The sequence below is a fragment of the Podarcis cretensis genome (assembly GCF_951804945.1).
Source record: "Podarcis cretensis genome assembly, chromosome: 7".
NCBI lineage: Eukaryota > Metazoa > Chordata > Lepidosauria > Squamata > Lacertidae > Podarcis > Podarcis cretensis.
In genome coordinates this window covers 51,749,059-51,763,862 of record NC_137176.1, presented here as the reverse complement: position 1 = coordinate 51,763,862, position 14,804 = coordinate 51,749,059, and the positions used below count along the sequence as shown (strand labels likewise).

General features: G+C 40.6%; 1 protein-coding gene and 1 long non-coding RNA gene across 23 annotated transcripts in view; one reads left to right on the top strand and one right to left on the bottom strand.

The window, feature by feature from the left end:
• DTNA (dystrobrevin alpha) overlaps positions 1 to 14,804 on the bottom strand; it is a 185,145-nt gene that overhangs the window by 136,714 nt on the left and 33,627 nt on the right. The window contains exon 1 of one of the 22 annotated variants that reach the window (XM_079982638.1): positions 7,498 to 7,633. The exons of 19 other annotated variants lie outside the window; for them this stretch is intronic. Coding sequence is in view for 1 of the 3 variants with exons in the window: in XM_079982636.1 (XP_079838762.1) it covers positions 7,116 to 7,132 (17 nt within the window). In the remaining 2 variants the exon portion in view is untranslated. Of the gene's footprint in view, positions 1 to 7,115; positions 7,292 to 7,497; positions 7,634 to 14,804 lie in introns of those variants that run through there. 2 more of the 22 variants (XM_079982636.1, XM_079982639.1) reach the window with 2 other exon arrangements.
• The window catches only part of LOC307219513, a 75,226-nt gene that overhangs the window by 30,838 nt on the left and 29,584 nt on the right, over positions 1 to 14,804 (top strand). The window lies entirely within an intron of this gene.

The window sequence follows — 14,804 nt, the reverse complement described above, 5'->3', positions numbered from 1 at the left end:
AGTCAAGTGGGTAAACAGGCTGGAAGACAGAATTTTCGGAAACAAGACTTTAATAGTACTCAGGTGTAAAAGTAAGCGCTGTGCAATGTCTTCAATTACTAAGTCCATTCTAGAGTCACAAAAAAAATCAGTTTATACTCATACAGTCCTAACCTTTCTGATACAACAGGGAAGGATAACACGGCAATCTACCTCAGTTCAGGAACTATTTCTAGGAACTGAACTGTACAAAGATAAGAAAACTACTGCCATAATTATAAATCCAAATAGATTATGCAGAATTGCAAAGCTGGTTTAATCATTAAAATGTGAAGTACTTCCTGAATACAGACCAAAAGAGGTCTTGTTCTATATTACCACAGTGAGTTGAGTGCGTGTTTGCAAAGATTTATGAATGCTGACTCATTTTGGAAGTCAAACCTTTGCCAGCTTTAATCAAGAATATGACAAAACTAAGTAGCATTGCACTAGCACAACTCATTTCCGCCCATTTCACTTTTGCAAACAGTTTTATAAAACTCTGTTTTCAAGGAAAAGTGTGTATTTCCCTGCTTTTTCCTTACTGCATACGTGGCTACTCTGATCACAAAGCTTAACATTATCTACAGTGCAGTACAACAGAAAAGGGCAGAATTAATGACCTGTGAAATAGGTACAGTCAGTGCTGGTTAATCTATGCCTGGCTTAGCCTGAAGCTTTGAGATATAACAGAGGCCAGCTGAAAGCTGCTGAACACTCCTAAGTGTGAGGGAAGCAAAATATAGTCAAAGAGTATATTTCTATTTTAAGAACAGTCGGTCAATACAAATTTTCCTTGCTTACCCAGTGCATCATTTTCATAAGAAATGCACCATTCCTGCAGAAATGCGGATAATAGTTTTTTCCACATTATATTCATGAACGAGTCATTAATGGAAAAGTCATTCCTGGTTTCTGTGTACACTTTCACCCACTGCAGTCCTATAACTTTGTGGAAAAGCTTGCATTTCAAGTCACTTATACAGTAGTGCCTTGGTTCTCGAACTTAGTCCGTTCTGGGAGTCTATTCAACTCCTGTAACCATTCGAAAACCAAGGCGTGGCTTCCGATTGGCTGCAGGAGCTTCCTGCACTCAAGCGGAAGCCGCATTGGACGTCTGGCTTCTGAAAAATGTTCGCAAACTGGAACACTTACTTCTGGGTTTGCGGCATTCAGGAGCCAAAACGTATGAGTGCCAAAGCATTCAAGAACGAAGGTACGAGTGTAGTATAACATCATCTGCAGTTATCCTAAGGAGGGACCATATCTCAGTGGGAGGGCATCTGTCTTGCATGTAGAGGATCTCAGGTTCAATACTTGGTATTCCCAGTTGTTGTTGTTTATAAGAAAATATTAAGTAGCAGGTGATGGGGGGGGGGACTTGCCAGAGCCTGGAAAGCCTGTGTTAGTCAGTGCAACAGACAATAGTAAGTTAGAGCCTCATATGCACTATACATTTAAAGAAGTATCATACCACTTTAAACAGTCATGGCTTATCCCAAAGAATCCCGGGAATGGCAATTTGTTAAGGGTGCTGAGAAGGGTTGGGATATCCCTGCTCCCCTCAGAGAGTTACAATTCCCAGTGTGGTTTTAACAATCAATTCCTTTTCCCATAGAACATCAAGAATTGTAGCTCTGTGAAGGGAATAGGGGGTCTCCTAACAGCATTTAAAACATTCACATCTAGGAACCCCTGGCAAGCCTTCAGGGAACTTCTGGGTTCTCCAAAACACAGTGTCGTCAATAACAACAACAACCCAGCCAATTGTTCTGTTTTATTTTTGTAGCAAAAGAGAAGAGCTCCATAGCACTAAAAGAGCAAAGGGTGGCACAGATTAATATTCATGTTGCTCTATTGGAAAGAGCTTACATTTATGTGTGAACAGTTCGTTCACAATTTGATTAGTTTTTGCCAAACAATTCAGTATTATGGATGTACAATGGCCTTGCCACTGGAAGATTTCTAGTGAAAGATTAGTTATTCTGGTAATAAACTTAGATGCTGCTTGCCATTCTCTAAATGGGTTTTATAAAATTTTATTGTTATTATCTTAGTCTTAGAGATAAGTAAAAACAGGCACACTTCCTCCACTGACTTTACTAAGGTTACAGAAGCATACAGTGGCAGAACAAGCCTATTCATGTGTACTCAAAAGCAAGTCCCCCTACCTTCAGGTAAGTGGATATATGATAGCATACTAAATTACCTGGCCAAGCTAAGGTGCATGCTGTTGGTAATTTTAAAAAAGGTTGCAAGTCGTGACTTTACTGGACTAATAATAATAATAATAATAATAATAATAATAGTAATTTATTATTTGTACCCCGCCCATCTGGCTGGGTTTCCCCAGCCACTCTGGGCGGCTTCCAACAAAGATGAAAAATACACTAAAATGTCACATATTAAAAACTTCCCTGAACAGGGCTGCCTTCAGATGTCTTCTGAATGTCAGGTAGTTGTTTATCGCTTTGACATCTGATGGGAGGGCGTTCCACAGGGCGGGCGCCACTACCAAGAAGGCCCTCTGCCTGGTTCCCTGTAACTTGGCCTCTCGCAGTGAGGGAACCGCCAGAAGGCCCTTGGAGCTGGACCTCAGTGTCTGGGCAAAACGATGGGGGAGGAGACGCTCCTTCAGATATACTGGACCGAGGCCGTTTAGGGCTTTAAAGGTCAGCACCAACACTTTGAATTGTGCTCGGAAACGTACTGGGAGCCAATGTAGGTCTTTCAAGACCGGTGTTATATGGTCTCGGCGGCCACTCCCAGTCACCAGTCTAGCTGCCGCATTCTGGATTAGTTGTAGTTTCCGGGTCACCTTCAAAGGTAGCCCCATGTAGAGCGCATTGCAGTAGTCCAAGCGGGAGATAACCAGAGCATGCACCACTCTGGTGAGACAGTCCGCAGGCAGATAGGGTCTCAGCCTACGTACCAGATGGAGCTGGTAAACAGCTGCCCTGGATACAGATTTGACCTGTGCCTCCATGGACAGCTGTGAGTCCAAAATGACTCCCAGGCTGCGCACCTGGTCCTTCAGGGGCACAGTTACCCCATTCAGGACCAGGGAATCCTCCACACCAGCCCGCCTCCTGTCCCCCAAAAACAGTACTTCTGTCTTGTCAGGATTCAATCTCAATCTGTTAGCCGCCACTTCTCTGTTAATGTGTTCTTTTTTGACAAATGCATCTTAAAACACTTTTCTACTTTCCACAACAGCCATTTGCAACACTTTGTGTCATTGAATAAAATCCCAGTGTGAAATGGTTTTGTTATGAGATTGAGTGTATCTAATGAAATGGACAAAAATATACAAAAGTATATCCTGTATTCTTCCTTAAGGTGCCACAAAACTGTTACTTTTTATCCTAAGAATCTCAGTTACATTTCTAAAAGCCGTAGTATCTTTAAAGCAAACATTTTGTCCACAAATGTAAGATTTCTAAAGCTTCATTGGCACTTTGAACCTAAAAAAAAGCTGTCAGACAACAATTCCCTACCCATCGCAGTTGTTAAGGTACTATTAGATATTTGACTCATTATTTTTAACCACTCTACAGAGCATAAGGAGCATAAGGAACCACAGATAGGAAACTTTGCAGTGATGGAGTACTATAGGAGGAATTCAACACTGTGCTACGTCAATCATTCTGTCAGGGCAAGCATTTCAACTTGCCAGATGGAACAACCACCCCTCTTCTCCCCACACGGTTCTGGGAGTTCTCCCCACCACCTGCTGAGACAATTTAATGGGGTGGGGCATGGGGGGAGGAGAGGGGGGAAGCCCACTTCACAAGCGGAAGTCCTTGCACGAGCTTTTGCCCATGGGACTCATAAGTTGAATCCAATGTTGTTACAAATGAAAGTGAATAGGGAAGTGATAAGGCTCCAGCTTGCCCAGACACAATGTAGAAGCTTGTGTGTGAGAGAGGACTGGTTTTGGTCAGCCATTCTTATTATGACTTCATGTTTGTGCCTGAGCTAAATCAGATGGCCATTAATCTCTGTGTGGTCCTCCGTGAGTACGTTCATGCTAGCCATTTACCACAGGACTTAACACAATTCTAGCTTGAGAAGGGTCCTTCCTTCATGTTAATTGCCACCAAGCAACAAGCAGAAATTCCTGGCCACCCTGATATTAGTGTTAAGTTGCCAGTGTGATCACTGCCCCTGAGAAGGCTATTGCATTTCCATTTCCTGGATAAAAGTCAATGTAAGAACATCCCTGGAATCTGTTCTGTGCCACGCCTATGAGGCTTTAGACTTGAAGGCAACCAAGAATTTCTTTCTGGAATGACTTTCCACTGGTATGGGAACATTAAAAAAAAACTTTTTACCACCATGAGGATTATCCAAAAGAAACATAGGGCATATATCCAAGAATAATAAAACATATAATGGTATAATCCAGTCAAAAAACCTGGCTACACACTAGAGTTTCACTAGTTTCAATCAGAGTTGAGCATGTGCTTAGCTTTGTTCCACTGAAATCAGCATGCAAGGCTATGCATCTTTTACTTAGAAGCAAGCCCCTTTGTGTTCAGTGGGGCTTATTCCCAGGTCAGTGTGCAATGGACTGAGGAATTAAAGGGATTCGTTTTTACAAGCTAAATGTGAAAACTTACATTTGGCTTAGAGGAACTAGAAAAGTACAGTTTTCTAGCTTCTAAAAGCTACGTAAGAGTTTTCATCTTTAACTTTTCAACCATGATTTATTTATACCCTTTATACCTTTATAAATAAATAAAAAAATAAACATCTAGAACCAAGTCTGGGAAACTTCCCAGCACTCAGAATTTACCACTGCAGCTGAGGCTATGCATTTCAAGCTGCTTTCTTATGCTGCTGTACACACCAGAGGAGGAGGTGATGCCTCCACCCAATGTGTAAATACCTGATTTGTTTCCTCACACCCAACTCCAATTCACTGAGGCTGTAATCTGTGCATGTGCTGTCACCTGTGCATGCACATTGGCTGTCTGAAATGTAGCTTCCAGCTGAACCATGGCTTCCATCCCCCCCCCCATCAGATGGAAGCTGGGGTGAGGGAAAGCGCATCAAACTGCTAACCCAGATATAGTACCTCGGGTTAAGAACTTTGCTTCAGGATGAGAACAGAAATCGTGCTCCAGCAGCACGGCAGCAGTGGGAGGCCCCATTGGCTAAAGTGGTGCTTCAGGTTAAGAACAGTTTCAGGTTAAGAACGGACCTCCGGAACAAATTACGGTAAGTACTTAACCCGAGGTACCACTGTATTTCTTAAAAAGCCACAGGGTACAGATGGATTGTGACCAACATTGTGTGTGCACTGCTTCCAACACTAGGGGCAGGAGTGCGCTGGGGTAAGAGCAAATGGTAATGTGTACAGAGTCCGACCCTCCTGCAACATATAGATGTTAAAACTGCCCAGTCCTAAGAAAACTGGACCTGCCCCACTCATAAAATGGCCTAGCGAGCTCCCTGGTTCAAGTTGTTTGTAGCCTGCTTTGTGGCTTCTGAAGCTAGGGTACAATGAAATACACACAGGGACACTAACACGTAAACAGATACTGTCACTGGAATTTCCATTATCAAAATACACTGCTGGCACTACATGAAACATGAGAGATTAGCAGTAACACAGGACTTAAGAGTTAAGAACTCACTCAACTAGTTATAATCCCCAAATTCTTCTCCACCATTTTTAGCATAAGAACAAGTTATTAAAAAATACATTAATACAAAATGCATGGTACATAATTTCTGCTTCTTTTCAATTGTATTCACTAGGAAATGGCATACAGACTTCGCACTTCAACTTTATTTTGTTGTTTATAAAGCCCCCCCCCCCGCCCAAACCCCATGCAAAGAATACTGTTGAGCACTATGACAAATGGAATTAGTTAACAAGGAAAAAGGGCAAACTGTCAGGTGCAGCAGCTTTTCCGTCAAAAGAAGGAAACGGAATGCAGCCAGTTTTGCTCTTTATGTTTTCAAGGCAAAGATTCCCTTGTGGCATTAAAAACAACTCTTCAAAATATAAACTAGAATATCAGGAATAATAAAATTGGTCTCTCTCTACAGTCAGCTACCACAAAAAGTTTTTTTACAGAAAGAATTTCAGAAAGTCAACAGCACAAGCGGAAAGCAGGAAATATATTTTACACCACAGTAAAAATTGCAAGCTGTAAATTACTAAACAGAAGACCTGACATTTTACAAATTGTAATAAAGCAACCCACAGCCTGTATTAAATCCTCACAATAAAATTCTTTTTTTGGCAGAGAAGCAGGTATGTCCCAACCCCTTCATACTTACATTAAAAGGAATCTCTTAAATATTCTCATAAAATCCCTTTCCCCAGAGCAGAAGATATAATCCTGCCATTAGTTTCATGCAAGAGTCCCATTGCTTTAAATGCATAACAAAACTGAGAATAGGATTACAGTTCAAATGAGGATCAGAAAATGATGCAAAATCCGAGCAAACACATTTGATAATAAAGCACTTATTAATCAAGAAGTCATTTTGTACCTTATATCTTAACAATCCTGTCTTGGCTCACTGTTATTGTGCAGTGGGACATAAACTTATAAAGCACAGAACAAAGCAGCCTGAAAACCAAGCAAGTTTCACAGAACTAAAAATCTGTTTTCTGTTCATAATTACACATTGCAGAGTGACATAGAAAAAGAGCCAAGACCAGAATGGAAGCCCTAGGCTGCAACTATGATGGCCTGCTACTAACAATAAAACATTTTTTTTAAAACCCCACTTGACTTTAGGTTCGTTGCTACAGAATTTCTTTCCACTACTCACTTGAATTTCGCAAGTGAAACAGGATCCAGCATATTGGGTAGGGAAAAAATAAATCTAGCAGGAATGAAACACTGCTTTTAAACCGTTGTGTCAGGATACTGAAATAAGAAGAGATCTGAAACATGCCGCAGCAAGTAAAGTTGTATAATGCCAGCTCACCGAGGCATGCATTCCAAGCCACTCATAAAGGGCAAACAAGCAGCGTTACCTATAAGCATGCCTGCGTATAACATTTAGATCAGAGGAAAGTGAGCATGTATAGTTAAAAGCAAGAAGGAGCTCCAATCAAGCTTGCTACTTACCCAGCAGTATGAACCATGATCTTCTCACCCACCCTCCCTAACAATTCCAGTACACTAAAAGTCCTTTTATTGTCTGGAGGAAATACAAACAAAGTCCCGGAGGAGGCAAGAAGAAAAGCTCCAGAGCAAGGAATTGTGAGAGACTGAATTTAAACCCCTACCCAAGATGCTGTGTACTCTGTGTCTATCTTTAACTTGTAAATGATTTGGTTTCACATTCCACTGAAGTCCTGCTGGCAGATGCTTTTGCAAAGCTTACCAATCACAAGCACTCAGATATACTCCCTTTCTCTCCTCTCCCCCACTTCTTGTCACTCCACCCCCATCATTTCTCTCCTTTGGAGAGCCCCACACAGCTGCTGCTTTTTTTTCTTTTTTTTACCTGTCTCTGCAAGATGAAAGGAGAAGCTTTCATTGATCCTTGCTCTGTGGGCAGAGATGGAAATCAAAGTTCTCTTGCTATCATGTCTCCCCATTCAGACACCCGCACAGTTTTGCAGCCAGGAATAAACTAGCTTCCAAACTTGGCTGCCCAGGAAAGGAATGTTCTGCAAGTGACATTCCTCAGAGCCTGCAGCAAGAGGGCACAGGAGTTATTCTGCCTCTGAACAACATGCATAATTTTGTAGGTTTACATCATTGAATATTAAAAGAATAACATCCATCGTATTCCACAACTACACTGGCAAGATCATGTTTACATCCTGATCCCAAACATCTTTATTTCCATGTTCAATATGATGAGGCGTGCTTGGGATCACAGTCTTAAGAACGTTAAAAGCTGCTTTGTGAAATTAAACTAAGATCTATCTAATTCAGTATTCTGCTTCCAGAAGTGGCCAACCAGATGTCACAGTGAGAGGCTCGGAAGCAGGGCTTCCCTGTAATTTTCTAACCAACATAGGTAATCAGAATTATATTGCTAACATTTTAGCAGTGACCCACCAGCCAGTTATAGAAAATTGAGCTGATTAATGGCAACCATTTAAATTAAGTAGTTAATGGTCACCTGCAAATTTATACAGATTTCCAAGCTGAATTAAAAAGTTTTGCTGTTTTATTTGATTTTATTTTTTTTATAGTGTGTACACATGACAGCGGGCATTAAATCTGAGAAGAGAAATTAAATTTGTCTATGTGAAAAAGCAGGGAATGGCTCTTCTAAAACAGTATCTGTGGTTTTCATAGGCACTTGTCCACATCTGGTCCACAGCATCCTGCTCTCACAGCAGGCAAGAAGATGCCTATGGGAAGCCCACAAACAGCAAGTCTCTCCCCACTTGTACGTCCCAAGCAACTTGTATTCAGAGGAAAAGTGCTTCTGATGACGATTCACTGTGCCATGGAGATCTAGTGTTCAAGAAACACAAGCTCAAAGTTTCCTTGGACACACAGAAGTAGTTGTGCATTTCTTTGGATCCCAGCGGATGCCTCAACTTATACAGGCTCTTCTGAACGCACAAGGAAGCACTTGACACACATTGAATATAAGAGGCATCTAGCAGAAGCACATTTGACAAAGGGAGAACCTAAAAGATTTCGAAAAAGAGCGCAACAGCACTCTCCTCACCGGTGATTCACAGCAATTGATATTTAGAGACATGCCGCCTCTGGCAGTGGAGGGAGAATATAGCCGTTGTGGCTTGTAGCCACTGTTAGTCTTATCCTTTGGTAATTTGTGATAAACCATAGATCCGTATACTGGCATTATGAATTGGCAGTTTTATTTTCAATTGCTGTCTTAATGATCCCTAACATGGAATTTGCCTTTTCCAAAGCAGCTGCATATTGAGTCAACATTTTTATTAAGCTATCTACTAACAACCTCAATCTCACTTTTCTGGTTGGTCACCACTAGTTTAGACCCCTTCAGTGCATATGTGAATTATACAAAGAATATATTGGATTCTTTGTCCCAATGTGCATCACTTTACATTTGCTTGTCCTACTGAATCACAGTTACCATTTTAATGCCCATTCACATAGCTTGGAGAGACCCTATTGAATCCCATTTTTGTTTTACCACCCTGAACAATTAGGTGATTAATTTGGGCTCCATTTTAATCAACCAGAAAGGTTTTTAATTATCTAACTAATTAAATGGAACGCATGTTGCAGTGCTGATTTTTATTTAATAATTAAAATACCCATTTGTAGATATATCCATCATGAATTTGTCTGCTTCTTCTTGAAGCCATCTAAGCCATTTACCAAAAGAACACAGAATTCACCTTTGGGCAACTCACACAGCTGAAAGAGCTTAAGTTTTACAGTTATCTGGTTTTCTCCTAGAATTTAAAAATATATTAATGAGATTTAGAAAACAGACTGGAGCAGAAACATCGGGGAAGGATGCCAAGGTTTTCCAGGAAAGAAGTACCTGAAATCTGATATGCCTGCCAGATCTAATATTAGTTAATGGCCAAGTCCATCTTAAACCTAGAACCACTGATTAAATAACAATGCAGAATGGGATCACAGACAAGCATTATCCAGGGAGGTTTCATAATGCTGTCAGATCAATATAGGAAGAAAGGGGCAAAATAGGAGACCGGATCTAATTATCAGTGCTGTTGATCCTCTTCCATATCTAGTTCTGGCAGGGAATCAAATCTTGAAACGAGCAGGTGTGTGTGAACAGGGCTGGCTAAACTGCCACCAACTAGTCACTGCCAAAATCACCCCACCAGTGTAGAACTTTCCCAGAAGACTGAAGTTTTGCACAAAACCATAATTTGGCTTAATGGTATGTGCAAAACACACACACACACACACACACACACACACACAGACTTATTATCAAGCTGCTCATTTTCCCCTCTTAACTGTTAGAGTCTATCAGTAGTTTAAAAAAAAACAGTTGAATGACAAGGATAAAAATGTTAAATGTGTGCTTGAAGAAATACATGACTGAAGTGGAGGAGCCTACGATCATTATCCGGAATCTAAAATTACCTACCTGCACCCAGGCCCTTCATTCATAGAATCATAGAATCATAGAATCATAGAGTTGGAAGAGACCACAAGGGCCATTGAGTCCAACCCCCTGCCAAGCAGGAAACACCATCAGAGCACTCCTGACATATGGTTGTCAAGCCTCTGCTTAAAGACATCCAAAGAAGAAGACTCCACCACACTCCTTGGCAGCAAATTCCACTGTCGAACAGCTCTTACTGTCAGGAAGTTCTTCCTAATGTTTAGGTGGAATCTTCTTTCTTGTAGTTTGGATCCGTTGCTCCGTGTCCGCTTCTCTGGAGCAGCAGAAAACAACCTTTCTCCCTCCTCTATGTGACATCCTTTTATATATTTGAACATGGCTATCATATCACCCCTTAACCTCCTCTTCTCCAGGCTAAACATGCCCAGCTCCCTTAGCTGTTCCTCATAAGGCATCGTTTCCAGGCCTTTGACCATTTTGGTTGCCCTCCTCTGGACACATTCCAGTTTGTCAGTGTCCTTCTTGAACTGTGGTGCCCAGAACTGGACACAGTACTCCAGGTGAGGTCTGACCAGAGCAGAATACAGTGGCACTATTACTTCCCTTGATCTAGATGCTATACTCCTATTGATGCAGCCCAGAATTGCATTGGCTTTTTTAGCTGCCGCGTCACACTGTTGGCTCATGTCAAGTTTGTGGTCAACCAAGACTCTTAGATCCTTTTCACATGTACTGCTCTCAAGCCAGGTGTCACCCATCTTGTATTTGTGCCTCTCATTTTTTTTGCCCAAGTGCAGTACTTTACATTTCTCCCTTTACATTTCAAAGCCTACCCACTTGAGATCACTGCAGGTCAGCCGATGGGGTCATTTAATCCTTAAAGTCAGCTGATCACTTGATCATTCCTGTCTGTGTCACAGAGGCTTAGGCTGCAGTCTATACATGCTTTGGAGCAGAGCCTACTGAACACCGTGGAACTTACTTCTGAAGCAAACATGTGTAGGATCAGAGTATGTATGGTTGTGTACATATTAAACGTCTTAAAATGCAGCTTGGTTGTTCTTTTTCTCCATTTGCTTCAAAGCTGTTTGGGGGAGGGGTTGCATCAAAATGCAGTATTTCATAAGAAGTGACAAGATACATATGGATTGTGGCCAACGTGTGTACACCAGTGGTTCAAATTTGCTGGACACAGAGTGAGTGGGAATGTGCACACAGCCAAGAAGTATGTTGCCATACTAACAATTGTTCTAAGGCTAACTCAGCCCTCTAATTTCCCCTTTCTAAATATCCATCTTGCAGTTTTAATTTTGCAAAGATCAAATGCACATTCAAATATGGATTTTCTTACTGCACACATTTCAGTAAGTGGGTGAGGAACAAGCACCAAGACGGAAAGTAAAGCATATGAATTATTGAGCCATTTCAAATGAAGCCTGGAAAAATATCAATTTACAGTCACGCCAATTTATACAGGATAGCATGGCAAAACATTTGTATTATACAGAGGTTCAAGTCTTGCCAGAGCTACAAAATAAAGCCTTTGTCGACAGTTGTTAACAACGCTTGAAACTAAAGCAATACTACGTACACTGGTCAGCTACGCATGTACACAGGAACAAATTGTGTTCTGAACCAGCTTGGCTGCAGACAAGGCTAATGGCATTTCTTACTGCTCAGCTGTACAGAAAAGGCTTTGAAACATTTTGAACACCAGCACTAAGAGATTAAGTGCCTGGCCACTGAAATCGCCAACATACACATAGTACTTCATACTAACAAGGAAAACAGCTCAATATTTTGCAACTGAATCTATAATGGAGAGGGACCATACTTTATAAGTAACTAATAAATGTCACCAATTTGTTGCTAATTCTACTTCTTCACAGAGTCCTTGTTATTCAACAGAGATTCTGGCTCTTCTGGCAAAAGCCATTTCTCTTAACAAGGCCTGAAGAGAAGCTACCTAACGATTTCAAGATTTGTATATTGGCGGGGAAGGAAACACTTCTCTCCTGAACTAATAACTATTCTCTCCCATGTCGGTTCTCATTTCTGCAAATGTGTAAAACTTGCACTTCTCCATAAATGATTGTGTGAGATACAGCTTGATGCAAAACAACAACAACAAAGTATATCCACAACTATTTCCCCTTGAAGTCTCATACATACTAAACTTGTAATTTAGAGACTGCCACAATTTATTTGTGTTCCATTCGCTGGATGGGCTTGCTGTGATATGCAATTATTAAAGGCCACAGGTAGATGGAGTAGATGATAACAATACCGTCCCTTTCTCTCTGTCCCTCTATTTTTCTTTGTTTTCTACCTTCATAGACTTCATACTTTCACAGGGGACCTGTCTTTACTTATTATGCAGCATCTAGCTTGAATTTAAGAATAATAATAATTTCCAGAAGAGATTTAACCAACATTACCTTCAGTGATTACTGCATTCAAACAGAACTTGAAAATGTAATTTTCAATGAATTAAAAAATGAAAATCTCCAACCACCATAAATAAGGAATAGGCACTTTGCAGGGCTACATTAATTTGTTTATTTATTCCTGGTTGTGTAGCTTGTTTTTCAGCCTACTGTTATGGAGGCTTGCAAAACAAAATCACGCCATAAATTATAGCATAATACAGTCATTAAAACCAATAACCTTAAAACCACACACACAAAAATGAGTAAAGCTCAGTGAACAGTCTGAAGGCACATGACAGAGTTCAACTGTGGGTCTTGCACGCTACAATAGATGGAAGACCACTTGGAAATCATATGTCAGCCGCTCTGAGCTCCTCAGAGAAAAAGCAGGTTATAGTGTAATTAAAAAGAAAAAAGAAATCACAACATTCTACTTTTAAGTCAGCTAAACAGTCCCAAGGGACTGGCAAACCAGACAGAGGTTTTGCTAATTTTCTCAAGGTCTCATAGAATAGTAGATCTCTGTAGGGAAGGAACATGCACCCATGAATTAATAAGGATGAAACAGTATGGGAACACACAGCATTCCAACTAATGGCTCATTTTCACAATAGCTGAGTTGAACAAATAAAAAGCACACATTCTTTCACACACTTACAGATGTGTAAAGGCAGCTTGTACCTGTATTCATCTTAACATGTGAACGAGCTTACAGGCACAAAGCTTTGTGGAGATAGAACACTGTGATACACGGGGACTCAATTCAGACAGACAAGAATGTCTGAATGAATGGCAATTTACACATGGCTGAAAAAAAAGAACTGCATCACCCAGAAAGAGAACAGACAAAACAGCAACTGCATAAAAATTGCATATGCTAATTTATGCAGACAGATGCAAATTTTGGAAAAAATAATCCATTGTAATTCGAAATAAAATACAGCTCATCATAGTTGGGAAGACTGACCAGGTGACCTGCTTAGGTGCTAACTGTTGATGAGCAACTTCACGGCCCCGATCTCCCTTCTTTATTTCTAAGCTAAACCTGGATTGGGCAATCCTTCAAGCAGTGGATTTTCCTCCTTAAAATAGGGCACATGGCCATTCTACATGAACTGTGGTGGGTCCCCTCCTCTGTCCTTTCTAATATCTTGCATGCTCTCTCTTGATGCAGGGCTGTTTATTAGGTTAAACACAATTTATATGCATTGCCTTCGATTTACCCCCTTGAATGGCATGATCCTTTGACTGAATTCTGAATTGGGGTCCCATACTACATCTGATTCTTGAAATTAGTGGTGTCTAGGCATGTATTTTAAGTCAGGGTTGAAGAAATGAGCAATTGGGGAGGTGAGAAATAGATTTCTCCCTCCTCCCGTTTGTTTTATATGCTCCACCAGACCTAAGTATGAGGAAACTAGTCTTAGCTGCTATTTAGTCTAGAACTACAAAGTCATAAGAACTAAAGAACCAAGTGAAAGAGGAAAACATCTAAGCATGCTGCATTAGCATTTTTATATCTAATGATGTGCCTGTCTTTTGCTTCATGTTGGTGCTGAATGTGGAAGTTAACCACATGGCAGTTGCATGCAGGCAATGCAAGAGAAAATCTTTCCCCTTTGTTTAGAAATCTTTGCTCTCTCTTTCTACAACAGGCAGCTTATTAAAGATAATGATCTCATTTTAAGAGAAAGGGGGATGTTATGATTAGCTGCTTTGAGCTGCCTGGGGTTTTTTCCCTCCTTTCCCCCCAAATGCCCATGAAGCCATCCAAGCACAGTTGCTTACAGCAAGAGACTGACAAGTTATATAATGTAGTCAGTAAATACTTCACATTCCGTGGTTCACTGCAGACTTCAGAAGGAACAAAACCCATGATTCACAGTAATGCCGCTCTGGTTTAAAAAGAGAATTTAAAATCCGGCTGCAAGCAAAAAGGGAAACAATGGCTTATAAAAGATGACATTGTATGTGGTAATCTTTAACGTGCTGTTGATAAACATACCACAGAACTACTGAAGGGTTAAAAAAATAAACTCCATTAACTACCCGCAGCTAATAGCATACAAAGCTTTTTCTCTTTACAGACTTTATATGTAAAAGGGAGACAGCAGTACAATCTTGGGTTTGTTTCTTATTTGATAAAACCAGCTTTGTAATAACTTTGGTTTATATATATATATGTCTAACATACCATAATCTCAGAGTATGCTTACATTATGACCAACAGATACATTATATATAAAAAGACATGAGTTTGTCATGGCACTTAATATTTGTGTACCAAGCAATAATCCTACAGTGTGGTGTTTTCATGTTTCA